The sequence below is a fragment of the Ochotona curzoniae genome, unplaced genomic scaffold, assembly GCF_017591425.1.
Source record: "Ochotona curzoniae isolate NIBS_2020 unplaced genomic scaffold, NIBS_Ocur_1.0 contig_4064, whole genome shotgun sequence".
NCBI classification, from domain to species: domain Eukaryota; kingdom Metazoa; phylum Chordata; class Mammalia; order Lagomorpha; family Ochotonidae; genus Ochotona; species Ochotona curzoniae.
The window spans coordinates 9,536,270-9,549,568 of NW_024466107.1; the positions used below are offsets into that span (position 1 = coordinate 9,536,270).

The window sequence follows — 13,299 nt, forward strand, 5'->3', positions numbered from 1 at the left end:
ACAAATGCCACCAGGGACCAACCGTGCGAGACCCCGGAGCTGGGCGCCGAGAGCTCCTCCGGGCGCAGGTAATAAAGGCCAGGCCGAGCCGGCCGAGGCGCCCGTGGGTTGAGCAGCGGGGCTGCTCGGCCGCGGCCACCTGCTTCCTCCGCTCGGCAGCGCGTGTGCGGCTGCGGTGTACCCGGACGGCTCCGGGCGCGCAGCCCAAGGTATAAACCTGCGTAGGCGGTGCGCCAGATAAGATCAAAGCCCGGGGCAGGAGCCTGCGAGCGGGGCCCGGGCGGGCGGGCGGTTCGGGTGAGCGAGCGAAGCGCCTCCCCCAAGCATTTCCTCTCACGCCCACTTCCAACCTAGGAGGGCTCGGGGGTTTCTGCTTTTGTTGTTTGTAAAAAATTCAAAGTTGCACCCAGGAAGCCTGGGATGGGACTTTGGCGTAGCACTCGGGGGGTAAGTTCTTCTCCCAGCTCTTTTGTCTGGCGCCCGGAGCCCGGGGTTGGGGGGGGACGCAGCGCTGGCCAGGGCTCAGCCTGGGGGGAGCGTGGAGGAGGGTGGGGGGCTAGGTTTTTGTCGCCGGGAGGAGGAGGAGGAAGAGGAGGGGATTCGGCCGGCGGCCGGGGAAGCCCTGCGCGCGCGCCCCGGCTGCAGGGCGGAGGGCCGAGGGGAGGGCCGGGCGGCGTGACCCGGCGGCGGCGGCGGCCGCGGGCGGGGAGGCAGCTCCGGGATCTCGGCGGGGCGCGGGCGCTGCGGGGCCGGAGGGCCGGGGATGCGCCGTGGAGGCGCCGCGCGTGGGAAGCCGGGCTCAGGGCCCCGCGGGGCCTGGTGCGCGCGCCCCGGATGGCCCCACAGGCGCGTGGAGCCCGACTCGGTGACCTGGCCTTGCTTCCGACCCCGGGCCGCTCGCTGGCTGGTCCCACGCTCCAGCGGGGGGCTGCACCTGCGCCCGCCGGGCCGGTGGACTCGCGGGGTCACCTGCGCCCGCCGGGGTCACCTGCAGCAGCCTTGGACTGCGTCCTGGCAGCCGGGTGGTCACTCCCTCTCCCCCGCACCCCCAGCCCTGTCCCAGGATTTTTTTTTTTTGACAGTTCAAACTGCAGTTCCCCGTTCCCTGACTCGTAGGCTGTGGTTCAAATTGTGTTTTCCCCCACTCCACGTTCCGCGTACGTGATGCGTTTTGAGAAGTACTGCTGATTTTGTCAGCAAACAAATCCAGTGGAAACCGGCTGCTTTGTAGCAGATCTCGATTCTCTGTCCCCCGCCCCCCCCGCGTCTCGTTACCTCCATGCTTGGGAAGCTGAGACTTGTAGAAAGAATTAAGAATGCAAAAAATTACATTTTAAAATCTGGAGACTGTTCCCTGGTGTGTACATTGGCAAAATTAAGTTTAATATCAGCTTAGTGCTCATGGAAACGGAGTGCAAGGGCGAAGTTAATATCTGATCATTCACATTTGAACGTGTGTTTTGCTAAAAGAAAAAAAAAAGTTCACGCTGAGCTCGCAGCAGTAGCTGCTTAGGTTGGGTGAGACAACTACTGGTTCAGTTCGCATCTTTAAACTCCCGAGCAACCCACTGGTCTAATCCTCAAAATAGCCTGCTGCCAGACACACTCCGCTTGCCCATTTAAATGCGTGCTTCTTCCTTCCTTTTTTTTTCTTGGGGGGGGGCGCGTCACGCCACCCAGGTGGGAAGTTGTAATATTCTTGCACAGTTTCTGTGATTGCAACCCGACGGGTATCATTTCATTTTATGGCAGACATGCTATCACCCGGAAACTTTAAAACGGGGCGACGCAAAGAGGCATTCCTCCGAATGTGTCCCCACCGCCTCCCCGGGACCTTCGCTGCGCCAAGCAATTCTGCTTTTTTTAGTAAGCAAGTTTCCCCTCTGACATAGCATTCTTGTCGTTATTAATGTCCATTAGGCAGCAGAATCCTGAGCAGTGCGGTGGCGGAGGGAGGATTTCCCGGGAGTCCTAGGGTCACCCCGAGCCGGAAGACACGCGGGGAGGGAGCCGCTGTGTCTGTTCCTTTAGCGTGTTTTTAATTCCTTAAAAGGGGATTACTCTTCATTTTCTGCGGCGTGCACCTCTTTCCTTGACCCCCACGGCTGCTAAATTCGGGGCCGCCCGTTTTTTTTTTTTTTTTTTTTTTTTGGCTTGCTTCTGGTGATCCGAGTGTGGAATGTTTGAGCCCCAAGAGAAGTGTTGTGGGGGGGGAGGGTCTCGCCGCCCCCTCCCCCGTCCCCGGGGTCCCCCTCCCCTCCCCCACCCCGCTGTCAGGCGGCCTGCAAGGGGTTAACGACGCTCGCAGCCTCGGGAAGCACCCGCGGGCTTCTGGAATAACCTCGGCGTCCCTCGCTCGGTTCGTGGAACATCCACCAACCCCGAAGAGGTTTCAGTTCAGGTTTAATGAGCTGTTCCTCCTCCCCCATCCCCCCCCCTGCCCGCCCCGTCCCCCCTCCACCACCCGGCGCTTCCACCGACACCCCGCCCCGCCCCCCTAGGCTTGTGTGTTTTTTTTTTTTTTAAGTTGTTTTTCAAAGTTAATGAGTTTCAACTTTCAGCAGCACTTTTTTTTTTTTTTGAGTTTCCCCTTTTTCCCCCTTGACCCGGTGCTGAGGAAACCCCCTTGGGGTCCCCCGCCCCCCTGGCGGCCCGGGCGAGGGGCGGGGCTGGGAGACCCCATGACGTCACCGGGCCGGCCCACATCCTGCTGGAGAAAAGTCCGGAGTCGCTCCGTGAGGCGGGCGGGGCCGGGGGCGGGGCCGGCGGGGCCGTGGGCGGGGCGGGGCGGGAGGGACACTGGGGCGGTGCCCGACCCCGCCTCCGGCCGGCCCAAACCGCCCCCGACCGCGCGGTGGCCGGGCCTGCCCCACGCCGCGTGACCGCCGGCCCGCCCCCCGCGCGCCCGGAGCCCGCCCCGGCCCGGCTTCCGCGCCCCCCAGCCCGCGGCGGCCGGGGCGGCTGAGGCGGCTGAGGGGCCGGGGCGGCCGGGGCGGCTGAGGGGCCGGGGCGGCCGGGGCGGCTGAGGCGGCTGAGGGGCCGGGGCGGCCGGGGCGGCTGAGGGGCCGGGGCGGCCGGGGCGGCTGAGGGGCCGGGGCGGCCGGGGCGGCCGAGGCGGCCGAGGCGGCTGAGGCGGCTGAGGCGGCTGAGGCGGCTGAGGCGGCTGAGGCGGCTGAGGGGCCGAGGCGGCTGAGGGGCCGGGGCGGCTGAGGGAGCTGAGGGGCCCCGGCGGCCGAGGGAGCTGAGGCGGCCCCGGCGGCCCATGGGCCCGCCCCGCCGGGGAGCGCCCGCCACGCCCGGGGCCCACGCGGGGTGTCCCCGCCCTCCGGCGCCGCGGGACGCCCCCCTCCGCCCCCGGGGATCCCCGGCCGCCCCGCCCACCCGCGGGGAAGCCTCCGACCTCCGGCCTGCCTTCCCTCCCCCGCCTCTCCCCGCAGACGCTAACCGTGCGGGAGAGGTAAAGCCCGCGGGGCCCGAGCCTCCCTCCCGGCGCCCGGCCGCGCGCCCCCGGCCCCGCGCCCCTGTGGGAGAGTGGAGCGGCGGGTGGCGTGAGCGCCCGGTCGGCGGCCTTCGGCGTGGCCTGTGGCGGCGGGCGGCGGGGAGGGGCCGGGCGGCAGGCGCAAAAGCCGGCGGAGGTCATGTTTGTGTTTGGGGTTGTCAAGTGAAGGAGGGATCCCAGGCGCCGCAGCCGCCGCAGCCGCAGCCGCCGCCGGCGCGCGGGGGTCGCGGAGATTGTGAGCTGCGGGGCTGCCGCCATCAGCGGGCGCAGCTCCGTCCGAGGGCCGGCTGGCAGCGGCGGGCGCTCGGCCGGGCGTCCTGGCAGCAGGTTGGGCGCGGGCTCGGCGGGCGGGCGGGCGGGGAGGCGGGCAGGGCCGGCCGGGCAGGCAAGCCCCCTGCTCCGGGGTGGGTGGGCGGGCGATCGCGCGAGTGTATGCGTGTGCGTGTGTGTGTGTGTGTGTGTGTGTGTGTGTGCAACCGCCGACCTTGCGGAGGGGGATGGCTGCGTGCGGCAGGCACTTGCCACTTCTGGGCGCCCTTGCAGCAGCGCGCCGGCGCCTGCAGCTGCGGTTCCCCGGAACAGAGCAGGTACGACGGAGGAGGCCAAGCCTCTCCACCCGCCCCCGGGGCCGCCTTCTGGTTTGCAAGGGGTGTGTGTGTGTGTGTGGTGTGTATATGTGTGTGTGTGTGTGCGCGCGCGCGCGCGCACCGGGCGACCAGGCCTCGGCTTCGCAACCTCCCAGCTTTGTGGCTCCGCTTTTCCTTTCGTTCTTTCGGCTCCAAGTGCCTGTGTAGTCCCGGCCACCTGGGGAGTTTCTTTCCGGGTTGGGAGTGCGTGCCCGCGGCTGTTGGGCAGCCGGGGGGTGGGGGGGGGGATGGGGAGGCGGGTCACGGCGCGGGCTCGGCCCCCCGAGTTGCGGCTGGAGCTGGAGGGGGTGGCGGGCCGGCGGCTCGGGGCTGCGGTGTCGGCTGCAGCCGCCGCCTTCCTCCTCCTCCTCCTCCTCCTCCTCCTCCTCCCCGGCTCTCTGCAGCCACTCCAGGCTCCTTTCTGAGCTGGCACTTCCATTCCCCCCTCCTCCTGGCAGGCGCAGCGCTTTGTTCAGTGCAGCGTTGCGAGGGGTTTTCCCAGGCTCCGCCCTCCACATTCATTCATGTTTTTTTTTTTCCCTCCCCGCGACAGTCTTTACGCTTTTTGATCGTGTCACGTTTTTTTTTTTTTTTTTTTGCTCCGCGTAGTGTTTCTTTTCTTTCCCGCAGAAAAGGGACAGCCCTCCTCCCCCACCCTGGTCCCCGTGGCTGCTGTCTGAAAAGGCCCACTTCCTCCAGCAAGGGTTTAAATGTGGATGGGCAGCGGGGCCGGTGGGTAGTGAGCGGATGGGGGAGCAGGGAGCCGTTAAGGATGGGGATTTGCATATATTACCCGTGAGCTCCGGCTCCCAGGGAATCACGTGATTGGGTTGCAGTGGGAGTTCACGCTTCAGAAACTTGGTCATCTCGTGGCCATTTAAATGCTCTGGGTTGAGCCAGGGACAGAGCACCACGTTTAGTGCAGCCTTCGCAGTTTATTTGGCCCTCAGGTGCCGGCGTTCCCTGGTGACTCAGAATCTGCCTGAATCCAGTTGTAGGAGTTTTCGGCTGTAGGAGCCAGAGCTTTTCTACATCGTTTTTGCGTGGTGCAGGGATGAGATATCAACCCTGTGCTGGCATGTCATTTTGCATATGCAATCTTAAAGGAAAAACGCATGCAGTTAAACATGCAAAAATATCCGTGCTGCTGGAGTGCCAAATCAGGAAGCGTCTGCAGAAGTTGACTCTACCTTCGTCCCCTCCCCGGCCTTGGCTGGCTTGGAGCTGTGCGTTTCTGAGACTCAGGCTAGCTTGTTGGATGCTTGCTTTCCCAGGAAGCCTTTCCTAAGGAGAAGCGCTCTGTCAGCAGTTCTGTGTCCTGCGAATCGCCTACTTCGGTTCGTTTAGTCATCCTAACAACCTTGCGAGGTGGATAGCATTTCCTCGTTTTAAGGTTGAGAAATACGATCTTCAGGGAGGTGTAGTGCCTCGTACAGGACAACAGAGGCTGGCGTGGAACCCTGGCTGATTGGACACCAAAATATGTTGTCCAGACCTGCTGTGTAGTGTTACTGCAACTTCTGGAAAAGCTCCTGGGAGGAGGGAGGCGCCATCGGCATCATGTCCAGTGAGAAAGTGGCTCTGGGAGCGCTGAGCCCTGGGGGAGGTCCCCGCCTTGCCACCCCGTTAGTCCTTGTCTTTAATTCATCAGACGAGTGGATGGCAGCTGCCTTGTCTGAGTTACAGTCGGTCCCAAGCAGAAGGCACTTAGGCAGAGTTAGTGCTGGGGTGTATTGTCTGTGTCGCTTCTACAGTTACAGATTCAACAGGAGTTTCGCACTAAGCATTTCTGTTCCGATCCCGTGTTTGCGTAGTGATTAAACATTGTTTCATGCTTAAAGTCAACAGAATGGGCTTTGCTTATGCTTATCGGGTTTTATTGCAGGAAGTTTAAAACTGAAATTTTTGCTCTAGTGTCTGACAGTCTTCCGGAAGCTGATTTGGGAATGGGTGCTTTAGGTTTTTGGCGATTACCATGTTGGCATATTGTGTTTTGTCTCACTTTGTTTGAATGTGTAAGCCCAGGGCATGCTGCAGTAACAAAAGCGTGCGAGTCCTCCTGACTGTGGGCGTTTCTGGGAGCTCTGCTGTTTGTGTCTGCTTCTGGGCGGGGCCGGTGCCCTCCCGTAGCAGGAGGAAGGGGCGTGCCCAGGAATTCACTTTGCCAACTGAATTCCCCACGCAGGCTGCAAAGCTGGCCTGTTCCACTGGCAAGGGGTTAGCTGGAACTAGTCACCCTTCCCGCTAACCAGGGGGAAGGCAAAAGGGGGGTGTCCTTCCGTAGCTCCCGTAGGCCAAGAAGGGAGGGCTGGGGGACTGTGGAGTAGGTGTATAGCGGGGCTGCATTCTGAGACATGAAGAGCTGGCCGTGCCCCTGCCCCTTGGGAAGGCGGGCACAGACCTGGACAGGGGAAAGTGCAGCCTGCTGGCTGTATTTTCAAATACAAAGTGAATTCTTTGGCTTGCTTCTGGTAAAGATAGTGACTCTTGTATTTTGTTTTCTTAGTGAGAAGGGCCGGGTTTTTGGCCAAATTGAGCAGCTCCTCTGTTTAATTGAAATCAGGTTATCTTGGAGCAGGCTCAGCTGGGTTACATTGGCTCGAGTTTGCCCTAGAGCTGTGTTAAAGTACAATTTTCAATATATCTTTTTCTTTTGAAGGTAACAAGACATTCTTCATGTTTTTGTTTTCTGTCTTTTCAGTACCTGGATTAACTGACACAGTACAGAGTGTATGGAGCCAACCTTTGTGAACTGCCCGGCCTAGTATTTGCACCTGGAAAGGAGCCATTGAATCAAAGAAGATGCCCCGAACGAAACAAATTCACCCCAGAAACCTAAGAGGTAAGGCTGAGTGCAGGGAGAAGTGAGGCTTGCACGTGGTGCTTTGGGGAAGGGGACACGGCCTGGGCCTGCCTGATGTGGCTCTGCCACCTGGTGAGCTGGGTTTCTGTCCCTGCTCCTTCTCCCTCGCTGTTCTCCGTAGTGTCAGGAGGTACTCAGCAAGGATCTGCTGAATGAATTAACTAACTTTGACAGAATGACAATATCTTCCCAAGCACTCACGGGAGTGGTAAAGGCGGAGACTTCACTCTTAACAGGAGCCACGCTTGGCATGAGGAATCGCAAGTCAGTGGCTGACAGCCTCTGCCAGCTGGGTGCTAGGAGCTTGGTAGCATTTTCTGTCCTACCCCATCTTCCTCCCGCCTCCCCTCACTACATACTCTCTTGGAGGTTTATTTCTGGATTGCCGTGTGAGTTCCCAGGACAGGAAGTGAGGAGAGTCCTAGGCGGTGTGGGCTCAGTCGCTGTGGGCATGCAGCTGGCACCGGCAGGCTGAGGAAGAGGGTGTCGAAGGGACATGAGGGATACACGCTTGGATAGGCCGTTTTCCTGGATGGGGAAGAGGTGTTTTCACATTGGGAAAGCCAACATACCGCTCTGCTATTTGAAATGTTTTGTATCCTCATAAGTTTTATCAACCAGTAATGGCAAGTATGAGTAGATGAGAATGTAACAGTGTTCGACTAAGAATTATTAAAGTAGATATTTCAGATGGAATAAGTATTTTGTGACATGTATTCGCATATTGCTTCATGGCAGGGCTGCCTCCTGAGAAATACATTTTTTGGCAGTTTCATCGTTGTGCAAATGTAACAAAATGCGTGGGCCCCAGCGTGGGTGGTGCAGGCCTGTCTACACCTGCGACCTAATGGTGTGGAGGTGCAGACCTGTGCAGCACGCCACTGCGCACAACACTGAAGGCCTTGGTGAGCCAGGGCCCTCGGTGTCCCCACGCAGCGGAAGTACAAATCAGGTCTAAAAGGAAGAAGTGGGGCGTGGGTTCTGGGCGCCTCCCCTTGAGTGAAGTTTTCAGGACTGGAGGTGGCTCTGGCGGAGTGGGTGGTGAGTGATTGATGCCTGAGGCCCTGACCTATCCCAGATGTGAACTTTGTAACTATGACACACGTGGGTTGTGCTGTGTAAGTAAACATAGCCATCTTTCTTTTTCATTAACAAATTTACCTTAGCTTACCTTGAAGTTTTTTACTTTGTATATATTTTAAACATTTTTGACTCTTGTAATGGTGTTATACTTAAAATGGAATGCATGGTGATAGCTGTGCAAATACATTTTCTTTATAGCATCGTTCTTTAAACATGTTTCTATTTAATCATTAGCTTATCTGAAATGCAAAGTTAGAGAGAGCTATGATCTGCTGGTTGGCTCTCCAACAGAGAGCAAGCGGTCAAGGCTGGGCCGGCCAGAGCTAGGCTCCAGGAGCTCCGTCCGGGTCTTCTCACACCCGTTGCAGGGGGCCCAGTACTTGAGTCATCTAAGCTGCTTTTCTGGGCACACTGGCAGGGAGCTGGATCAGAAGCTGAGCCCCTGGAATGCTACCTGGGGCCCATAGGGATGCTGACCTTAAACCACTATATCACACTGCTGGTTCTGATTTAAGCAGTTTTAAAATGGTGTAAATTTTTTTTTTTTCTAATGCTAAGACAGACACATTAGCCTAGGTGTGAGCAAGATCAAGATCGTCCAGTCAGTATTGCTGTCTTCCCTCTGTCACTCCTTCTGGAAGGTCCCCAGGAGCAAATAGCATCGATGGAGCAGTTATCTTCAGTGTTAACACGTGCTTCTTCTGGAATACTCCCGGAGTGCCAGCCTGAGGCCGTTTCGCAGTACTTTTCTTTTTTTGTTTTCCCTTTCCTTTTTCCTTTCCCTTCCCTCCCCTCCCTTGTAAAAAAAAAAAAATTGCTGAAGCAGTGATTAAAAGGCATAGTAGAGAGAATACAGGCCTGAGTAACAGTTTGTCGTTATGAGGTGTCAGGCACCGTGTCCCAGTGTGGTCCCACTCTGCAGGTCCCACTCTGCAGGTGCGTTTGCAATCGTTTCCCGCATTCACAGATAATTGCATCGTGCCCAGTGGTAGGGTGGCTGTGGTGTTGTGTGCCATAGGGTTTGTCCAGGCTGTTGTAGTCTTTGGAGATTTTAAATCATCCGTCGTGCGTGTGGCCTGCTGTTGGCTGGAATATGTTGTTCTGTGGTACATGGCTGGTTAATTGTGGAGAAGGATTTTTTTTTTCAAGTACTCGGCAAAGTAAGAAAGCAGTAGAATCGTTGGAAGTGTTCCCCAGTGAAGTGAATCGGGTCAGTCACCATGAAATAATGCTTGAAAGCATGGTTGGGTTTGTGGCTTCATTGAATTGGGAAAACAGTGTTTTCCACCTAAAATGTGCCTCAGAGTCCCCTGTGGGCGTAGCTAGACGCCTTGGGCCCACGTTTAAGTTGACGGTTACAGTCCAGTGTGGAATGAGGTGGGAAAGTATTAAGTGTAGTTTGTGCGCTTTGCCCGTCTCCCTCATTCCCTTACTCAAATCTGAACCCTTTCATAGCAAAAACAAAAGCAAACAGGCTTCCCCGTAGCACGGCGTGAGTGGAGCTGGGCGTGTGGAGCCCTGAGCCCTGCTGTTCCCGCTCACCATCCAGGGAAGGCATCCTGTCCCTGTCCACGCGGAGGCTGCGCTGAGGCCGACAGCCCCCTAAGCCAGCTGATGCCAGCCCGAGGATTTGTCGGAACAGTGAACACATGATTGATCTAGAGGGATTGCTCAGTAAATCGGGAGGAGAATGCACTTTGCATATTTCAAGTACATGCTTTGTTAGGGCCAACACAGTGGCATAGCCGGCTAAGCCTCGGTCTGCAGTGCCGGCATTCCATATGGGCAGTGGTCGAGACCCAGCCGCTCCACTTCTGATGCAGCTGCCTGTTTGTGACCCTGGGACTGCACCAGTGTGGGAGACCTGAAGGGAGCTCCTGACTGCTTGCTTTGGATCAGCTCAGCTCTAGTCTTTGCAGCCTGTGGGGAGTGAACCAGCAGATGGAAGATGTTCCTCTCTTGTATTTCCTTCTCTGTAACTCTACGTTTCCAATGAAAATCAGTTAGTAAGTAGATACGTATATGTGCGTACGCATGCACACAGTCTCTCCTTTCCTGTTCTCCCTGTGTTGGGGTGTAGCAGGTTAGGGGCCCGCTGGAGCTGCCGCTTCTGTAGAGCAGTACTTGAGCTCTGCCCTTGCCTTCCTGCTGCCGTGTGCCCTGGGAAGCAGCAGGTGGTGGCTGAGGTGGTTGGATCTCTGCCACCCAAAAGGGCAAGATTGAGTGCTGGACTCCTGAGTTGGGTTGGCCCAACCCCGGGCTGTTGTGGTCAGTTTAGGAATCGAACCAGCAGATGAGCAGTCTGCCTCACTACATTTGAAATCAAAATTTAAGTTAGTAAAATTAAAAAGAATGTGTGCTCTACGCTGTTTTACTTGAAATGGGCATCCTGAGAAACGCACATTTTCAGAGCGCGCACCCTGCTCTTGGTGTCAGATGTTAAGTCAGCAGCTGTTTGTTGGAAGCCTGCGTGCACACCGCTCTGGGTTCTAGGGTCAAGTGAGCACAGAGCACAGCCTGTGAGGAGGGCAGGGCTGCTGAGGGGCAGGTCACTGCTCCAGCAGAGAAGGAAGCAGTGAGGCGCGGGGGTGTGTTCCCTGCTGCCAGGGGACTGTGTGTTGTCCCTGCTGTGGGCGGAAGGCAGTGACTGAGAGGAGGAAAGGTGGCACTGGGGTTGGCTCACAGTGCTGTGAAGTAAGCCGGAGAGCTCAGGGTGTTTGCCTGGAGCCCGGGCTGGGGAAGGGCTGGGTGCCTCCAGATGCTCTTCTCACTGCCTGGGGCTCCTCTCCAGGAGGAAAGTGGAAGGTGGCGGAGTGCACGGGGAGAACGAGGAATCCCCTCAGGACCGGAGCAGCAGCTTTGAGTCCAAATTATTTGGAAAGATTTGTTTACCTGAAAGGCAGAGTTACAAAGACGGGGAGAGTGACCCCCTTGCAGGTGCTGGTTCACACTGGCCGGGACGGGTGAGGCTGAAGCCAGGAGCCAGGAGCTTCCTCCAGGTCTCACACACGATGCAGGGGCCCAAGGGTGGGAGTCCTCTTCCCCTGCTCTAGCAGGGAGGTGGATGAGGAACTACGCAGCTAGGGCTACAGCCTGGGCACCTGTGGTGACGCCGGTGACATAGGCACTAGCTTCACCCGCCGAGGCACAGTGACAGAATTAGGCATTACGCATTTTAATGGGAAAAGCTGCCGCTTTTAAACTTTTCAGAGAATTTGAAATAAATTGGGATTTAGCCGTTCAGTGCGAGTCCAAAAGGTTACTTGACTCAGGTGGGCTCCAGAGGCAGGCTGCAGCCTTGTGGGTCTGCAGCAGGGTCGCCTTCTCAGGGGGGAGGCCGTCAGGAAGAGGTGGTCTCCAAGCTGCTTGAGCTCACTTGGCTGCGACCACGGAAAGTGAAGCTTCAGCTCCAGCTGGGCCAGTTTGGGTAAGCCGAGAGGGTGCTAAGGTGCAAAACTTTGAAATTGCCACTTAGCTCTGCTAAGTGGGGAGGGCGCTGGCTGGGTGCAGTTTCTGGTTGGCGTCTGCAGGTGAATGTTGGCTGAGGAAGCTCTGTGTCTCCCGGTGACGGCTGGCATCTCGGCTGGCTTTTGCTGTCCTCGTGTTGCTGCAGGAGCTGGCAGAAGATGTCTCTCACGCAGTCACCTGTGAGACAGGGAGTGAGAAAACAGTCGGGTTAGAGTTGAGCTCGCTCTCTGCTGTCCGCTTAGGAGTTTGCACAGAGCCCACTGCTGCTTCCGAAAATGGAGTTACGTGACTTATACTTGATGACGAAGTTATCGTTAGAAAGCATTGACATCCTGAAAACAGAATCTCAAATGATGTGTTCGTTGGGCTCCCGCGGCAGTTTTAACTCTTCAATCTAAGCTCTGTGTGGTTTATCGTCAGTTCTTCAGTGGAGTGGGTGTGTTCCCGTGGCGCTGCGGGGGGCAGGGGGCTGACCAAAGGCATCCATGTGTAATGTCAGCTTTCCCCAGGGGCAAACGCGTGGACACAGTTGCGCGTGGATGTGTGTGCACGTCGCACGTTAAGGTACTAGGCATAAGAAGTACAGCCGTGAGGTTTGCCGTGCAAGACTGTCAGATTTGTGTCTACACAGGCTATGCCCGAAGGGAAGTAGATTTTATACTGCTCTGAGGAGCTTTCCTAGCAGAGTAGTCTGGGAAGCGCGGGAGCAGGTGTGGAAATCAGTTTGGGGTGTACGTGTGACCTGTGGCCCGACAGCCGGTCTGGACGTACCGCGGGGCTGGGCTTGGCTTCCGTCCTGTGCGCTTGTCTCGCCACATCCCTGGCGAGGCCCCGAGTCTGTGGTGCCTGTTGCCCTTCCACTGTGTGCGTGGCTTGCGCTTGCACAGGAAAGGGAGTTCTGGACGAGCGTGAAGAAAGGCATTCCATGTGGGGCAACGCTGGGCCCTGTGCATGTGTGCTTGGGAGAACTGACGGGGCAGCGCTGGCCTTTCTGCTTGACCTCTCCTCTGCATGTGTGTAGGTACGTGTGTGTGTTTGTGCATGCATGTGTATAGGATACATGTGCAGTCACGTGTGTACATATGTATATATGCGCACGTACACACATGCATGTGTGTATTTGCACAGACATTTGTGCAGGCACACGGGTGTACATATGTATATATGTGCATGTACACACATGTGTATAGGTATAGGCATGTGTACAGGTACATGTGCATATGCACACATGTGCAAGGGTACACGTGTATGTATACATGTAAGTGTAGGCACAGGTGCATTTGTGTACATATGTGGAGATACATGTGCACAGGTGCGTGTGCATGTGTGTATATGTGTAGGAACGTGTGTGGGTGTGTGGGTGTGTGTGTGTTGCCCCTGGCACTTTCTCAGGCCGTTGCTTGGACTCCTGTGTGGGCCTACCACTAGCCCCCACTACCTGGAGTGGGAAGTGCTTCCAGCCAGTGGTAGCTTCTGAGTGAGAAATCTGTGCTTTTGCAATAGTTTTAATTGCCTGCACGGGTGAGTGAGTGGCTTGGATTCACTTTTTTTCTTTGATAACATTCATGTTTTTATTGGAAAGGCAGATTTCCAGAGAGAAGGGGAGACAGAGAAAGATCTTTCATTCATTGGTTTACTACCCAAGTGGCTGTAATGGCTGGAGCTGAGCTGATCTTAAGCCAGGAGCCAGGAGCTTCTTCCGGGTCTCCCACACAGGAGTAGGGTCCCAAGTCTTTGGGCCGTCCTCCTTTGCTTTCCCA

At 57.2% G+C, this 13,299-nt stretch overlaps 2 protein-coding genes across 2 annotated transcripts in view; one reads left to right on the forward strand and one right to left on the reverse strand.

The window, feature by feature from the left end:
- Nucleotides 1-522: 522 nt before the first annotated feature.
- LOC121158987 (basic proline-rich protein-like) lies at nt 523-4,643 on the reverse strand. Its single transcript, XM_040983970.1, has 3 exons — nt 4,216-4,643; nt 2,801-3,893; nt 523-969 (listed from the first exon to the last, which is right to left on the reverse strand). Exons 1-3 carry the CDS (start codon nt 4,641-4,643, stop codon nt 523-525), a joined length of 1,968 nt encoding a protein of 655 aa, XP_040839904.1.
- Nucleotides 3,586-13,299, forward strand: part of HIVEP1 (HIVEP zinc finger 1) — a 134,300-nt gene continuing 124,586 nt past the window's right edge. The window contains exons 1-2 of the mRNA XM_040984146.1: nt 3,586-3,826; nt 6,827-6,967. Of these exons, the coding sequence (XP_040840080.1) occupies nt 6,928-6,967 (40 nt within the window). The 5' untranslated portion in view covers nt 3,586-3,826; nt 6,827-6,927. The remainder of the gene's footprint in view (nt 3,827-6,826; nt 6,968-13,299) is intronic.

Excerpts from the sequence above, each read along its gene's own strand:
- LOC121158987 (XM_040983970.1), bottom strand. The coding sequence starts at position 4,643 with ATGTGGAGGGCGGAGCCTGGGAAAACCCCTCGCAACGCTGCACTGAAC. Across the intron at positions 3,894-4,215 it reads GGTTGCGAAGCCGAGGCCTG|GGGGCTTGCCTGCCCGGCCG; the intron begins GTCGCCCGGTGC and ends ACCCCGGAGCAG. Across the intron at positions 970-2,800 it reads CGGGGTCGGGCACCGCCCCA|GTGACCCCGCGAGTCCACCG; the intron begins GTGTCCCTCCCG and ends CGGCGGGCGCAG.